Source organism: Perognathus longimembris, chromosome 3 (assembly GCF_023159225.1).
Source record: "Perognathus longimembris pacificus isolate PPM17 chromosome 3, ASM2315922v1, whole genome shotgun sequence".
In the NCBI taxonomy this organism is placed as follows: Eukaryota; Metazoa; Chordata; class Mammalia; order Rodentia; family Heteromyidae; genus Perognathus; species Perognathus longimembris.
The window spans coordinates 63,323,938-63,337,697 of record NC_063163.1 but is presented as its reverse complement, the minus strand read 5'-3'; the positions used below and the strand labels follow the sequence as shown (position 1 = coordinate 63,337,697).

General features: G+C 43.5%; 1 protein-coding gene across 1 annotated transcript in view; it reads right to left on the bottom strand.

The window, feature by feature from the left end:
- Mphosph8 (M-phase phosphoprotein 8) overlaps nt 1-13,200 on the bottom strand; it is a 42,477-nt gene extending 29,277 nt beyond the window's left edge. Inside the window, exons 1-2 of the mRNA XM_048341681.1 lie at nt 12,910-13,200; nt 6,027-6,182 (exon numbers count right to left, since the gene is read on the bottom strand). Coding sequence (XP_048197638.1) covers nt 6,027-6,182; nt 12,910-13,119 — 366 coding nt within the window. The 5' untranslated portion in view covers nt 13,120-13,200. The remainder of the gene's footprint in view (nt 1-6,026; nt 6,183-12,909) is intronic.
- Between the last annotated feature and the right edge of the window lie 560 nt (nt 13,201-13,760).

Genomic DNA, 13,760 nt, shown 5'->3' with positions numbered 1-13,760 from the left:
TTTAATTTTTCACTGGTATCGTTTTTTTCCCCCTTTTTTTAAATTTAATTTTATTGTTCAAGGTGATGTACAGAGGGGTTACAGTTACATACATACGGTAATGAGTATATTTCTTGTCATATTTGTTACTCCTCCCTCATTTTTCTCCTACCTTCCCTTCAGTCCTACCATCCCCCCCGACAAGTTTATTGTTTTTTTTAATTTCTTTTTGTTGGTCATGGGGCTTGAACTCTGGATCTGGAAGCTTTCCCCTAGCATTTTTGCTCAAGACTAGCACTCCACCACTTGAGCTACAGTGTCACTTCTGGATTTTTCTGAGCAGCTTATTGGAGATAAGAGTCTCACGGACTTTCTGGTTTTGTTTTGTTTTTGTTGTTGTTTTTTTTGCCAGTTGTGGAGTTTGGACTCAGGGCCTGACCTGAGCACTGTCTCTGGCTTCTTTTTGCTCAAGGCTAGCACTCTACCTCTTGACCCACAGCACCATTTCCAGCTTTATTCTGTTTATGTGGTGCTGAGGAATAGAACCCAGGGGCTTTGTGCATGCTAGGCAAGCACTCTACCGCTAAGCCACATTCCTAGCCCCTCACGGACTTTCTTGCCTAGGCTGGCTTCCAAGCGCAATCCTCAGATCTCAGCCTCCTGAGTAGCAAGGATTATTATAGGCATAGTGCCATCTGTGCCTGGCCCTATTAGGGGGACTTGAACATATATTTGCTCAGGGGCTTGCTCATTTGACTAGTGCTCTATCATTTGAACCTCCAATCTAGGGTTTTGCTAGTTATTTGGAAATGGAGTCACATGGATTTTCCTGCCTGGGCTAGCTTCAAACCATGCTTCTCTGATCTCAGCCTTCTGAGTGGCTAGGATTATAAGAGTGAGCCACCGGGGCTGGGAATATGGCCTAGTGGCAAGAGTGCTTGCCTCGTATACATGAGGCCCTGGGTTCAATTCCCCAGCACCACATATACAGAAAATGGCCAGAAGTGGCGCTGTGGCTCACGCAGCAGAGGGCTAGCCTTGAGCAAAAGGAGGCCAGGGCAGTGCTCAGACCCTGAGTCCAAGCCCCAGGACTGGCCAAAAAAAAAAAAAAAAAAAAGAGTGAGCCACCAACACTTAGCTCCAAGAAAGGTATTTGTATGGACTTTCTTAGATGGCAAAAAAGGACATAAGGACAAAGGGTTGGCAATCCAAAAATAATGTATTTTAAGATTGACATCCCAGAATGTTCCTTGCTGTGACAGTTCATAGTAATATATGGAACAAGGAAATGGAATATAAATCTTTCTTATTTGTTATAAATCTATAGTATTTCCTATAAAAATGTTTTTCCTATTCTAAAATTTAAACAAACTTAACAATAATGTATTTATATGGTTACAAAAACACTGTGCAAACAATTTTCCCTTCCCATTTCCCTAAACTGTTTAAATTCTAGATCACTTGAAGGTGGAAAAAAGGGAAGAAAAGATAGCCTACTTGAATAGTAGACGATTTTTTTTTTTTGCCAGTCCTGGGCTTGGACTCAGGGCCTGAGCACTGTCCCTGGCTTCTTTTGCTCAAGGCTAGCACTCTGCCACTTGAGCCACAGCGCCACTTGTGGCCATTTTCTATATATGTGGTGCTGGGGAATCAAACCCAAGGCTTCATATACAAGGCAAGCACTCTTGCCACTAGGCCATATTCCCAGCCATAGTAGAAGACATAACATTGACCAACAAGTACTATACTCATAAACTGACATCTTGAACTGAAATCTCATTGTACAACTACCGAAAGAGAATAAAAATAAATGGAAAACAGTATAAAGATTTCCCTCTAGTGATACTTCTAGAGTCTCCCTGAATCATTCCATAAAAAAAAAAAAAGTGCAATGGTGCTGTGGCTCAAGTGGTAAAGTGATAGCCTTGAGCTGAAGTGCTCAGGTTCAGTGCTCAGGCCCAGAGTTCAAGCCCCACGACCAATAAAAAAACAAACAAACAAAAAAAGACCCAAAGTGCCGCTCTTTCCCTTTCTCTCTTACTTTCTTGCTCCCTTTCTCTATCCTTTTCTCTTACTTTCTTGCTCTTTTTCTCTCCTTTCTTCTTTTTCTCTTCTTCCTTCCCCTTTGTCTCCAGGCACCTCCATCTTGTGTGGGCTGTCAGTTTGCTTCCCCGCCCCCCCCCCAGTAAACTCTTTTCTGCCTGAACCACGTGGCATGTTTCCTTTCTTGTGAACCTTGTGCCATGACTTGAGAGGGAGGGGCCAGAGTCAGGAGTCACTGGATCTCTGCCTCCCTCCTCAGACCAAACTGCCAAAAGCCGGAGGAAATGCAATTCGGACTTCTCGCCTCTACCACTGCTGGCCACGCATCCACAACATCTCCTCCATACTTGCGGCTACAGGTCCTCTGTTTATCTGGCCACACCAGAGAGACCCTGTATGCCTTTTTGGCCAATTTGTTCTCATTTTAGGGATGCCTGAGTCAAGAATTTGATTCTATGTCATTGCAGACCCCCTCACATTCTTGAGGCCCCTCCATCTACATCCTTGTGGACCCTCCCCCATATGTCCTTATTGGACTCCTATATCCACACCAGACTACTCCATAAAGTTAAGACGCCTCATAGGCTAGAAAATCAGTTTCAATGGCCCAACCTTTTGGCTTGTGCCCTCTAGAGTGCGAGGGACCCCCCTCTAGGTTCCCTCTCAAAGGCTAGCTATTATTCTGGGTTTGATCTACTCCACAAGCCAAAGGAAAAAGCGGGCAGTTTTAGAGAAATAACTCTGACAAGTATTTGTGGTCAATTCCTAATAAGTTACAGCCCCTGCCTCATCAGACTTCTTCCAGGTTTCATTCAAGGACTGGCAGCCTACCACCAACGGACAGCTGCTGCTTGTCTTCTCCCAGAGGGACCACATCTCCACCATTTACAACCCTAATGTCGACACCCCTTGCCAGGAGGAAGTAGCCAGAGTATTGTGCCCTTTTTCATAATTATTAAAAGGCCAGAATATAAGATTCACCCCTGGGAGGGCTCCATGCAGATGCCTGCCCCTTCTCCCTCCTCCTCCCCCCGCCTGTTTTAGTCTTCACCCAGTACCTGAGTTACCTAGGGAACTGGCATACCTGGAGGCAGTTACCTCCTCCTCTGTGATCACATCCAATCCACCTGGCTATACCTCCCTCCTGCCTTTCTCTATATAATCTGGCTCAACAGGAGTCCCCATTGTCTTTTCAATCTTTCCTTTTGTCTCTTCTTCTCTTTTGCTCCTTTTCTCTCCTTCTCTTTTTCTTTTCTTCCTTCCTCTCTGCCTCCCCATGCCACCATCTTGTGCAGGCTCGCAGTTTGCTCTCCCTCAATAAACTCTTTTCTGCTTGAACCATGTGGCAGGTTTCCTTTCCATAGAACCTTACTGTGGAAAGGATTATTTCACTTAATGTAACAACAACAGCAACAAAAAGCCCCTGTACTGGCACACACACAAGAAAAAAAATGATAATTAAAAAAAAGTGCCTAGGGCTAGGATGTAGCTCAGTGGCAAAAGCCCTTGCCTATGTCCTGGGTTGGATCCCCAGTACCAAAAAAGAAAAGACAAAAAAAAGTACCTAGTACAGTAAAACTTGTATAGCAAAAGAGTGGTTGTGGTTGGTGGGGAGAGGGTCTTGTAAAATGTTTGCTTGACATATACAAGGTCTTCAATACTGCCCCCCAGAAAGAAAGGTAAATTAAGACAGGTTAACTTAAATAAGTATGAAAACATGTGTCCTACCTGTAATAATACTGTAAATTGCAAGAAACAAAAACAAAATTAATTTTCTCCAAGTATACAAAAACAAGTTGCTCACATCATGGAAAAACAAGTGATTTTTTTTAAATGTGTTTTTTTTTTTCCATTATAGTTGAAGATGGTAGTGGTGCTATTAATCAAGATGAATTGTACTCATAAACTGACATTTGAATTGAACTCTTTGTACAATTAAAGAGATGAATGAATGAGTGAATGAAAAGACCATATCCTTAAATATTTCCTATAGTAATATCAAGGCAGACAGATGAAGAAATATGGTACTGCTTGCTTAACCTTTTAAATCTCCCTCAATACTTCCATTAAAAAAAAAACCCAAACTATTAGTACAGTAAAACAACATCTATAACAAAATAAAGCAGTTGGGCTCAGGGTCTTGTTTGATCTTCAATATTATACCTCCCCCCCCAAAAAAGGGAACTAAACTGTTTAACTGGTAGAAAAAGATAAGTTAAGACAGATTTCAATATGAAAGCATATATTCTACCTGTTAATAACACTGTGAGCAATTTTTTTCCAACTATACAAAAACAAGTTGCTCACATCATCTTGGACACACAAATGAATTTATGATGTATCTTTCCTTTCCTCATTTCCTCTCTTCCTCTCTTTCCTCTCTTCCTCCCTCCTTTCATCCCTCCCTCCCCGCACTACAAGGGCTTGAATTCAGAGGTCATGTTCAACTTGCTTGCTCACAATTGGTGCTAACTTAAGCCATATGGATTTATGTTTTCCTTCATTTTCATGATTTTTTTTTTTTTTTTACTGTGCTGAGGACTGAACCCAGGACCTTGTGTATGCTACATTCTACATTCTACCATGAAGTCACACCCTCAGTCCTCCTATCTTACTTTTTACATAAAGGAAAATATTAACCAACTAACCTTCCACAGTTTGGATGCTGAATGTCCCTCAAAGGTCTGTGTGTTTAAAGGGTATGTTACTGTGAGGTAGTGGGACTTTTACTATATCAGTTGTCTTATGACAGTGTTAGCTGCTTATTTACCAACTGTTATTGAAGATGGCTACAAGAACAGATCAGCAAAAATCAGAGAGTAGTCTGTGAGAGAATTTAGTCATATAAGACTTTCACTAAGTGTTGCTATAAATTTTATTTTATTTATTTTATTTTATTTTTTGGCCAGTCCTGGGCCTTGGACTCAGGGACTCTGCCACTTGAGCCACAGCGCCACTTCTGGCCGTTTTCCATATATGTGGTACTGGGGAATTGAACCCAGGGCTTCATGTATACGAGGCGGGCTCTCTTGCCACTAGGCCATATTCCCAGCCCTAAATTTTATTTTAGAAATGAAGCTTAAGCGGTAGAGTGCTAGCCTTGAGCACAAAGAGGCTCAGAGACAGCACCTAGGCCCTGAGTGCAAGCCCCAGGACTAGAACAAACAAACAAACAAACCCATAAAAAAACAATAAAAGATTCTGCTGGGAGGGATACCAACAAGAGGTAGGTAGGCAGACAGAGGGTGAATAAGAATGATCATGGTTGAAGAAGGGGAAAGGGAGTAAGAAAAGTGATAGAAGGGGTGAGTTTGATTGGGATACATTATATGCCACGTATGGCAATATAACAATGAAATACCACTTTGGAGAGAGAATGATGGAAGGGATGACAATGATTAAGGTGAACTGAAGCTGGTCACCAGCGGCTCATCCCTGCAGTGAAGGCTGAGATCTGAGGATCAATTTAAAGTCAGTCTGAGAAGAAAGGTCTATAAGAATCTCATCTCTCATTAATCAGCAAAAGAAGCAAGAGTAGAGGTGTAGCTCAAGTGGTAGTAGTAGAATGCTAGCCTTGAGAGAAAGGCTAAGGGTCTGCCCAGGCCCTGAGTTCCAACTCCAGTATTGGCATTGTAAACACAAATTGGTATGTTGACTTGAAACCACTATGTAGAACTACTTAAAGATATTTTTTAAAAATTAAGCCCTACTGCTTTTGTTTATTTGTTTTGTTTTTGTTGCCAGTCCTGGGGCGTGGACTCAGGGCCTGAGCACTGTCCCTGGCTTCTTTTTGCTCAAGGCTAGCACTCTACCACTTGAGCCACAGCACCACTTCTGGCTTTTATCTATATATGTGATACTGAGGAATCGAACCCAGGGCTTCATGTATACGAGGCGGGCACTCTACCACTAGGCCATATTCCCAGCCCCAGCCCTACTGCTTTTATACAACTAAGTATACTAATAAGAAAACCATTTTAAAAAGATGAAGTAAAACACAATACCTGAATATCCTTCTTGAATGATTTAGCTTTGTTCTCTGAAATCTCCTTCTTAAATTCAAGAAGAACTTCTTTACAGTCCTCCAGGTGAATCTCAGGTTCCCAGGTGTCATCATCGGATGTATATCCTTTCCATCGAACTTTATAAAGGATCTTACCCTGTGATATAAACAAGTGTATTGCTGACTATATTGCCCAGAGCATACAACTGAGAATATATGAGAACCTGCTTCTAAATGGAAATACCACTATATGTATGTATATTCCTCTCCTGAAGTAAATGGCTTAAAGAAAATCAGTACCACTGATCTATTTTCTAAACCAAAGATTATATCAAATAATGTATAATACTGGAAAAGCAATTACAACAAACAAGATGGCAATTTGATTGAGCTCCTTCCAGCTACTGCATTAATATATATTGGAGGTTTTAAGACAATGGCAATACTACTATTTATGTATTTATTTATTGTCAGTTGAAGGGCTTGAACTCAGGGCCTGGGCACTGTCCCTGAGCTCCTTTTGCTCAAGATTTGAGCCATAGGCCACTTCTGACTTTTTCTTTGACTAATTAGAGATAATAATCCTTCCCAGCCTGGCTTTGAACTGTGATCCTCAGATCTCAGACTCCTGACTAACTAGGATTACAAGCATGAGCCACTGTTGCCCAGTTTACATAAAATTTTTAAGAATTATCATCTTTGGGTGACTTTTTACCTAAGAAAAAAGACAACATTAAAAATAAAAAACAACACTGTGTAAGAGACTTGCTTTCGAAGAGAAGTTATCTTGAAGAACATCATCTTGAAGAACTTAAGTATTTTATAGAAAATGACCCATTTGTCTTCAGTCTCTTTCTGCTTTTTTCAGGTTCATTTGTGTTGGTCTCCTCACTTGGATTTTAAACACAAATCTTACAAATTTGCTAAAAATGACTTACAATGACATGAATTCAATGATGACATTATTTTCTTCTTTCAAAAGTTATTCATTACACTGTTATTAGAGATTACACTTAAAACTGAGTAAACAATTACTGTGAAATAATGCCTAAGTAAAAAAATAAGAAAAATATTTTCTGAAAACAGAAAGTTAAAAACAGGTTAGGTGTGCTGGCTCAGGCCTATAATACCAGTTATTTGAGGAGCTAAGACCAGGAGGCTCACAGTTCAACACTAGCTGGGCAAAAAGTTCACAAGACTCTCAACCAAATAGTTGAGTGCCATGGTTTGTTTGTCATCTAAGATATGTGGGATACTGAGATTAGGAGGGTCATGGGCCCAGGCAAAAAAAGTTTGTGAGGCTCCATCTCAGTGAAAGAAGCTTGGTACAGTAGTAGTATAAGCCTGCCATCTCAACTTTGGTGGAAAGCCTAAAATACGAGAATTATAGTCCAGGGGTGGACCTGTACAAAAAGGGAAACCCTATTTAAAAAATAACCAGTACAAGTTGGATGCTAGTGGTTCATGCCTGTAACCTAGCTACTTAGGAGGCTGAGATCTGAGGATCGATCACAGTTTGAACCCCAGCCTGGGCAGGAATGTCCATGAGACTCTTTATCTTCAATTAACTACCAAAAAAGCCAAAGTGAAGCTGTGGTTCAAACTGTAGAACAAAGAAACTCAGTGACAGTGCTGAGGCCCTGAGTTCAAGTCCCATGACTGACTTAAAAAAAGGAAAAAAACAAACAAAAAGCCAAGCAAGCCAGGCACTGGAGGCTCACCCCTGTAATCCTACTTACTGAGGAGGCTGAGATCTAAGGACCACGGTTCAAAGCAAGCCTGGACAGGAAAGTCTGAAACTCTTACCTTGAATTAACCACCAAAGAGCTAGAAGTGGACCAGTGGCTCAAAGTGGTAGAATGCTATAGCCTTGAGTGAAAATGCTCAGGGACAGGGCCCAGGCCCTGAGTTCAAGCCCCACAAATGACAATTAAAAAAAAAAGTGATCACCGCCATTCTGTCCTACAGTCATACTGACAAGATCCTTCAAGCAGTCATCTGTGGCACATCAATACCAGCTTTACAATTCAACTCCAATAACTAGGTGGGGAGCAGTGATTATTCCAGAGAATAAATGCATATTTTCTTTAGTGAAAGTGTGTAAAAGGAAAATGTTATATACAACATTGTTAAAGTATCTGTGAATATGTAGTTAAACTAAAGAAACTAAAAAAACTGCATGGTTATTTAAAGAACTCTACATAAATAGGGGTAAGGAAAAAAAGTAATCTTCATTAACAGTATGCAGTAAAGCCTAAAGGAAAAGAATGTTTGGTTTTAAAAAGAAACATATTAAGAGATACATTTGCTGAGTGTGGTGACACATGCCAGTAATCTTAGCATTTTGGAGTTTGAGGCTTAAAAGACAGCAACTTTGAGGCCAGCCTGTCTCAATATCAATAAAAACAATTGTTATCATTAGAGTATAGGATTATGTTGATTTTATCACAACAGGTTATAAAAACATATTATCTTACTTGTCTGTTTAAAAAGTAGAAAATTGGTTATTCAATATCACTTGTAAAATCGCTAGAATAATAATGCATATAAACATTTAAAAAATAAATAAGGGGGCTGGTAATTCTACTTAGTGGTAGAGTGCTTGCCCAGCATGCATGAAGCCCTGGGTTTGATTCCTCAATACCACATAAACAGAAAAGGCCAGAAGGGCTCAAGTGGTAGAATGCTAGCTATAGCAAAAAGAAGCCAAGGGACAATGCTCAGGACCTGAGTCCAAGCCCAAGGACTGGCAAAAAATAAAATAAAAATAAATAAATAAGCTGCATGCTGGTGGCTTACACTACTCTGAAGGCTGAGATCTGAGGATGATGGTTCAAAGCCAGCACTGGCAGGAAATATGTGAGATTCTTATGGCGCTGTGGATCAAAGTGGTGGAGTGCTAGCCTTGAGTAAAAGGGCTCAGGGACAGTGCCCAGGCCCTGAGTTCAAGCCCCCACTATTGACAAAAAAAAGGGGGGGGGGGTGGCTGAGATTCTGGCTTAAGTGGTGGAGTGCTTGGACTAGAGTTCAAACCTCAGTACAACTAAGGAAAGAAACCAAAACTCAGAAAGCTATATTATCAAATGAAAGTAAATTAATTGTAGCTGGTTGTGATACCTCAAGCCTATAATGGTAGCTACTTGGGAGGCAGATATCAAGTTGGAGCCAGTATGAACAAATTCTCAAGACTCCAATGATGACTGGGCACAGTAGCATGTACCTGTCATACCCAGTAACCCAAGGGAAACAAAAGTAGAATTACAACCTAGGCTGGACCATGTGGGCTCCTAGCTAGTAGACAGGAGGCTGAGAACTGAGAATTGTGGCTCAAAACCAGGCTGGGCAGTTAAGTTTGTGAGATTCTTATCTCCAATTAACCAGCAAAAGAGTCACAAGTGGAGCTGTGGCTCAAGAAGTAGAGTGCTAGCCTTGAGCAAAAAAAGTTCGAGGACAGTGGCTAGGCACTGAGTTCAAGCCCCAGGACAGGCACAACAAAAGCAAAAAGGAACCAGAGGTTTAGGTCAAGTAGTAGAGCACCAGCCTAGCAACTAGGAGACTCTGAGAAAGAAAGAAAATTAATTGTAAGTTTATCTGCAGATTCAATGGAAGTCCTAATTAAAAGTTTTAATATGTGGGAGGAAAGTGAGTTAATTCTAAAACTTTGGATGTATGGAAGAATAACAAAAAAGACTGGTGTGTTAAAATCTGACTTCTGGATTATATTTGCCCCAGTACCAGCACAAAGAGAAAGTTGTAATTCATCAGAATGTATAAAGAATTCCACTATATCAATAAAAAGAACAATCTACTAGAAAAAAGATTTAAATAGGTAGATATTCCAATAAAAAGCAAAAATCAAGTCTGTGAGACAATATATTCCTCTTTTACAAAAGCAAAATCACAAAAGGAAAGCTATGTCAAGAAATATTCTTAGATGTAAAATTATAAAGAAAAGCAAGATGGGCTGGGAATGTGCCCTAGTGGTAGAGTGCTTGCCTAGCACGCATGAAGCCCTGGGTTCAATTCCTCAGTATCACATAAACAGAACAAGTTGGAAGTGGGGCTGTGGCTCAAATGGTAGAGTGTTAGCCTTGAGCAAAAAGAAGCTCAGGGATAGTGCCCAGGCCCTGAGTTCAAGCCCCAGGATCAGCAAAAAAAGAAAAGCAAAGCAAGAAAGCAGCATGGCCTGCTCAATTTGCAGTTAAAACTGCCATGTGCAGTTGGCTCATACCTATAACCGGAGCTACTCAGGAGACTGAGAATTGTGTGTCAAAGCCAGCCTGAGCAGAAAAGTCCATGAGACCCTTATGACAATAAACTACTTTTAAAAAGTTAAATATAAAAGGGGGAGCTGGAGGCGTGTCTCAGGTGGTAGAGAGCCAGCCAATGAGCAAAAGCATAACATACTGAAATCCAGTGGGGGGGGGGGGAGAGAAAGAGAAATAAAACAACACCTGCCATAGTTAATAATCCTTCTTCAGTCTCCCAAATGCTGGGATTACAGGCAGAGGCTCCAGGACACCCAGTGTTTAAAAACTAGGATTTTTAGCTCAACTTTGTGTTACTAAAGTTTGTCTCCTTCATCTTTTTAGACCATTAGTTTCATTCACTTTAAATTAAATAAAACACACAAGACTTTAGGTACAGTGTCTACAATTTAGCAAATTTAGCTGTATGAAAGGGTGAATTATCTTAGTTCTAAAGATAATACCTCTAATTCAGGGTGGTAGTACAAACCTTTAACATCAGCATTTAGAAGGATGAGGCAGGAAGACTAAGTGTTGGAAGCCAGCCTGCAAAGGCTAGGAAAACAGAATGGAAAGTTGAGGCATGGACTGGACTTTCAAGTTTACCATATAGTTACAATCATATACAAATTAAGAAAGGTATAGGTTACTGGGGGACTGGAAAGGAGCAATACTGGGGTTTGAACTCAAGGCTCTCTACTTGCTAGGCTACTTGAGCCAAGCCTTTAGGGTTTATTTGGCTAGTGTGTGTGATAGTACTGTAGCGCCAACTCTCTGCCTCAAGCTCTCAGTTGGCTCTTTTTTTTTTTTTTTTTTTGGCCAGTCGTGGGCCTTGGACTCAGGGCCTGAGCACTGTCCCTGGCTTCTTCCCGCTCAAGGCTAGCACTCTGCCACTTGAGCCACAGCGCCGCTTCTGGCTGTTTTCTGTATATGTGGTGCTGGGGAATTGAACCTAGGGCCTCGTGTATCCGAGGCAGGCACTCTTGCCACTAGGCTATATCCCCAGCCCTCAGTTGGCTTTTTGATGGTTAATTGGAGGTAAGAATCTCATGGACTTTACCCCACAGGCTGGCTTTTCGAACCTGTTCCTCGGATCTCAGTCTCCTGAGTATCTAGGATTATAGGTCTTAACCACAGGGCTACCTCAAACCTTTAGGTTTTAAGGGCTCTTAACCTAAGGGTATGTTGGTGAGACTGGAACTAAATGCTGAGGACGAATGACACTCCTTATTTTTAAGTCATATAATTCTGGTTTTTTTTTTGTTTTTTTTTTTGGCCAGTCCTGGGCCTTGGACTCAGGGCCTGAGCACTGTCCCTGGCTTCTTCCCGCTCAAGGCTAGCACTCTGCCACTTGAGCCACAGCGCCGCTTCTGGCTGTTTTCTGTATATGTGGTGCTGGGGAATTGAACCTAGGGCCTCGTGTATCCGAGGCAGGCACTCTTGCCACTAGGCTATATCCCCAGCCCTCAGTTGGCTTTTTGATGGTTAATTGGAGGTAAGAATCTCATGGACTTTACCCCACAGGCTGGCTTTTCGAACCTGTTCCTCGGATCTCAGTCTCCTGAGTATCTAGGATTATAGGTCTTAACCACAGGGCTACCTCAAACCTTTAGGTTTTAAGGGCTCTTAACCTAAGGGTGTGTTGGTGAGACTGGAACTAAATGCTGAGGACGAATGACACTCCTTATTTTTAAGTCATATAATTCTGGGTTTTTTTTGTTTTTTTTTTTTGGCCAGTCCTGGGCCTTGGACTCAGGGCCTGAGCACTGTCCCTGGCTTCTTCTCGCTCAAGGCTAGCACTCTGCCACTTGAGCCACAGCGCCGCTTCTGGCCGTTTTCTGTATATGTGTTGCTGGGGAATCGAACCTAGGGCCTCGTGTATCCGAGGCAGGCACTCTTGCCACTAGGCTATATCCCCAGCCCATAATTCTGGTTTTATAAAACACTGTAATGATGGGGAATACACTGACTCTACCAAGCAGCACTGGTTCACTAGGACTCCTTTCTGGAAGAGAGCAGGTACCTAAATACTGACAACCTCAAGCCAGGTGCTGGTGGCTTGTGCCAGTAATCCGAGCTACACAGAAGGCTGAGATTTTAGGATAGTGGCCGGCTAGGGCAGCAACACCCGAGGACTCGCATCTTCCATTAACCACCAAAAAGGGCCACAAGTGGAGCCGTGTCTCAAATGGTGGAGTGCCAGCTTTGGACGAGAAAGCTAAGGGATAGCGCCCAGGCCTTGAGTTCAAGTCGCATAAGTAAACATACCAACCAACCAACCAACCAACAAGCACAGATCTGACGACCATGGAAGTTCTCCAGTAGGTCAGGCACCTTTCCGCGATCCTCCCATCACCTCCTAAGCGGTTTCATGTCTTCGGCCAAAACAACCGTCTAAAACTTCCCGAAGCATCCTTCGCAGACGCGGCACCGAGATGTCATTCTGTGTCTTCCGTTCCTCGACAGTTTCTCCAGGTTGCAGGTGAGCCAGGACCGGCGAGCTCCGTGCCGCGTCCCCGGTGCTCCCCGCCCCACCGCGGCCCTCCCGCCCCTCCCCCTCGCGCCAAAACCCTGCTCAAGGCTCCCCGCGCGGCCCCGCACGCCAGGCCCTGCGGGCACCTATGCCCTTCCACGCACCGCCTCTGTCTTCATGTCTAGAATCTTCTCCACCTCGAACACGTCCTCGCCGTCCTCCTCGCTTTCCCCAACGGCCTCCGCTCCTTTCGTGGCGGCGTCCTCTTCGCCATCTCCTCCCTCGACTTCTGGCCACTCACCAGAGCTGTTAGACCCTGACACAGGTGCTGCGGCCATACTCGTTCCCTCCACATCCGGCGCCACTGTCGCCATCGCAGCAGCTCCCCAAACGGCCGAGAAAAACACCTCAGCAAAGCCTCGTGTTCCACGAACACCTCTAACCCACTACAGCGAGTGAGAGGGCCGTAAGGAAAATTAGCCAATGGTGGACTTGGGGCCCTGGAGTGACACGTGCACTAGCCAATCAGGTGAAGGCAGGTGCGCCAGGGCAAGCGGGAAGCGGGTGGGCCGGCCCTGAGGTGCCCAGGGCGGAAGAACGACAACAGGGGAGGGGCGGAGTGGGTGGCCTGGTCTCCGCGCACGGCAGGGGCGGGGCGAAGTGGGTGGCTGGGCGGGAGTGGGCGTGGCTTCCGCCTGGCCTGGTCTCCGCTGATGGCGGCCTGGCGGCGTCTCTCTGAGCCTTTCCGTGAGTCCCTGATCGCCTACTTCCTGGAGGAGTGACCCAGGGGCTTCCTAGGACCGGATTCTCCATGGGGGGGCGGTGGGGAGGAGTGAAGGAAGGGAGCCCCTCAGGCCCAGCCGCCGCCGCAGAACAATGACCAGGAAGTCATTTGTATAGATACGCATATGTATGGCTTTGGTTGGCTGGTTGTGTTTATACATTACGTGCAGCTTGTATTGTTATTTTAATGAGTATTATTTGCCTGTGGGTGGCTCAAATGGTGGAGCCTCTG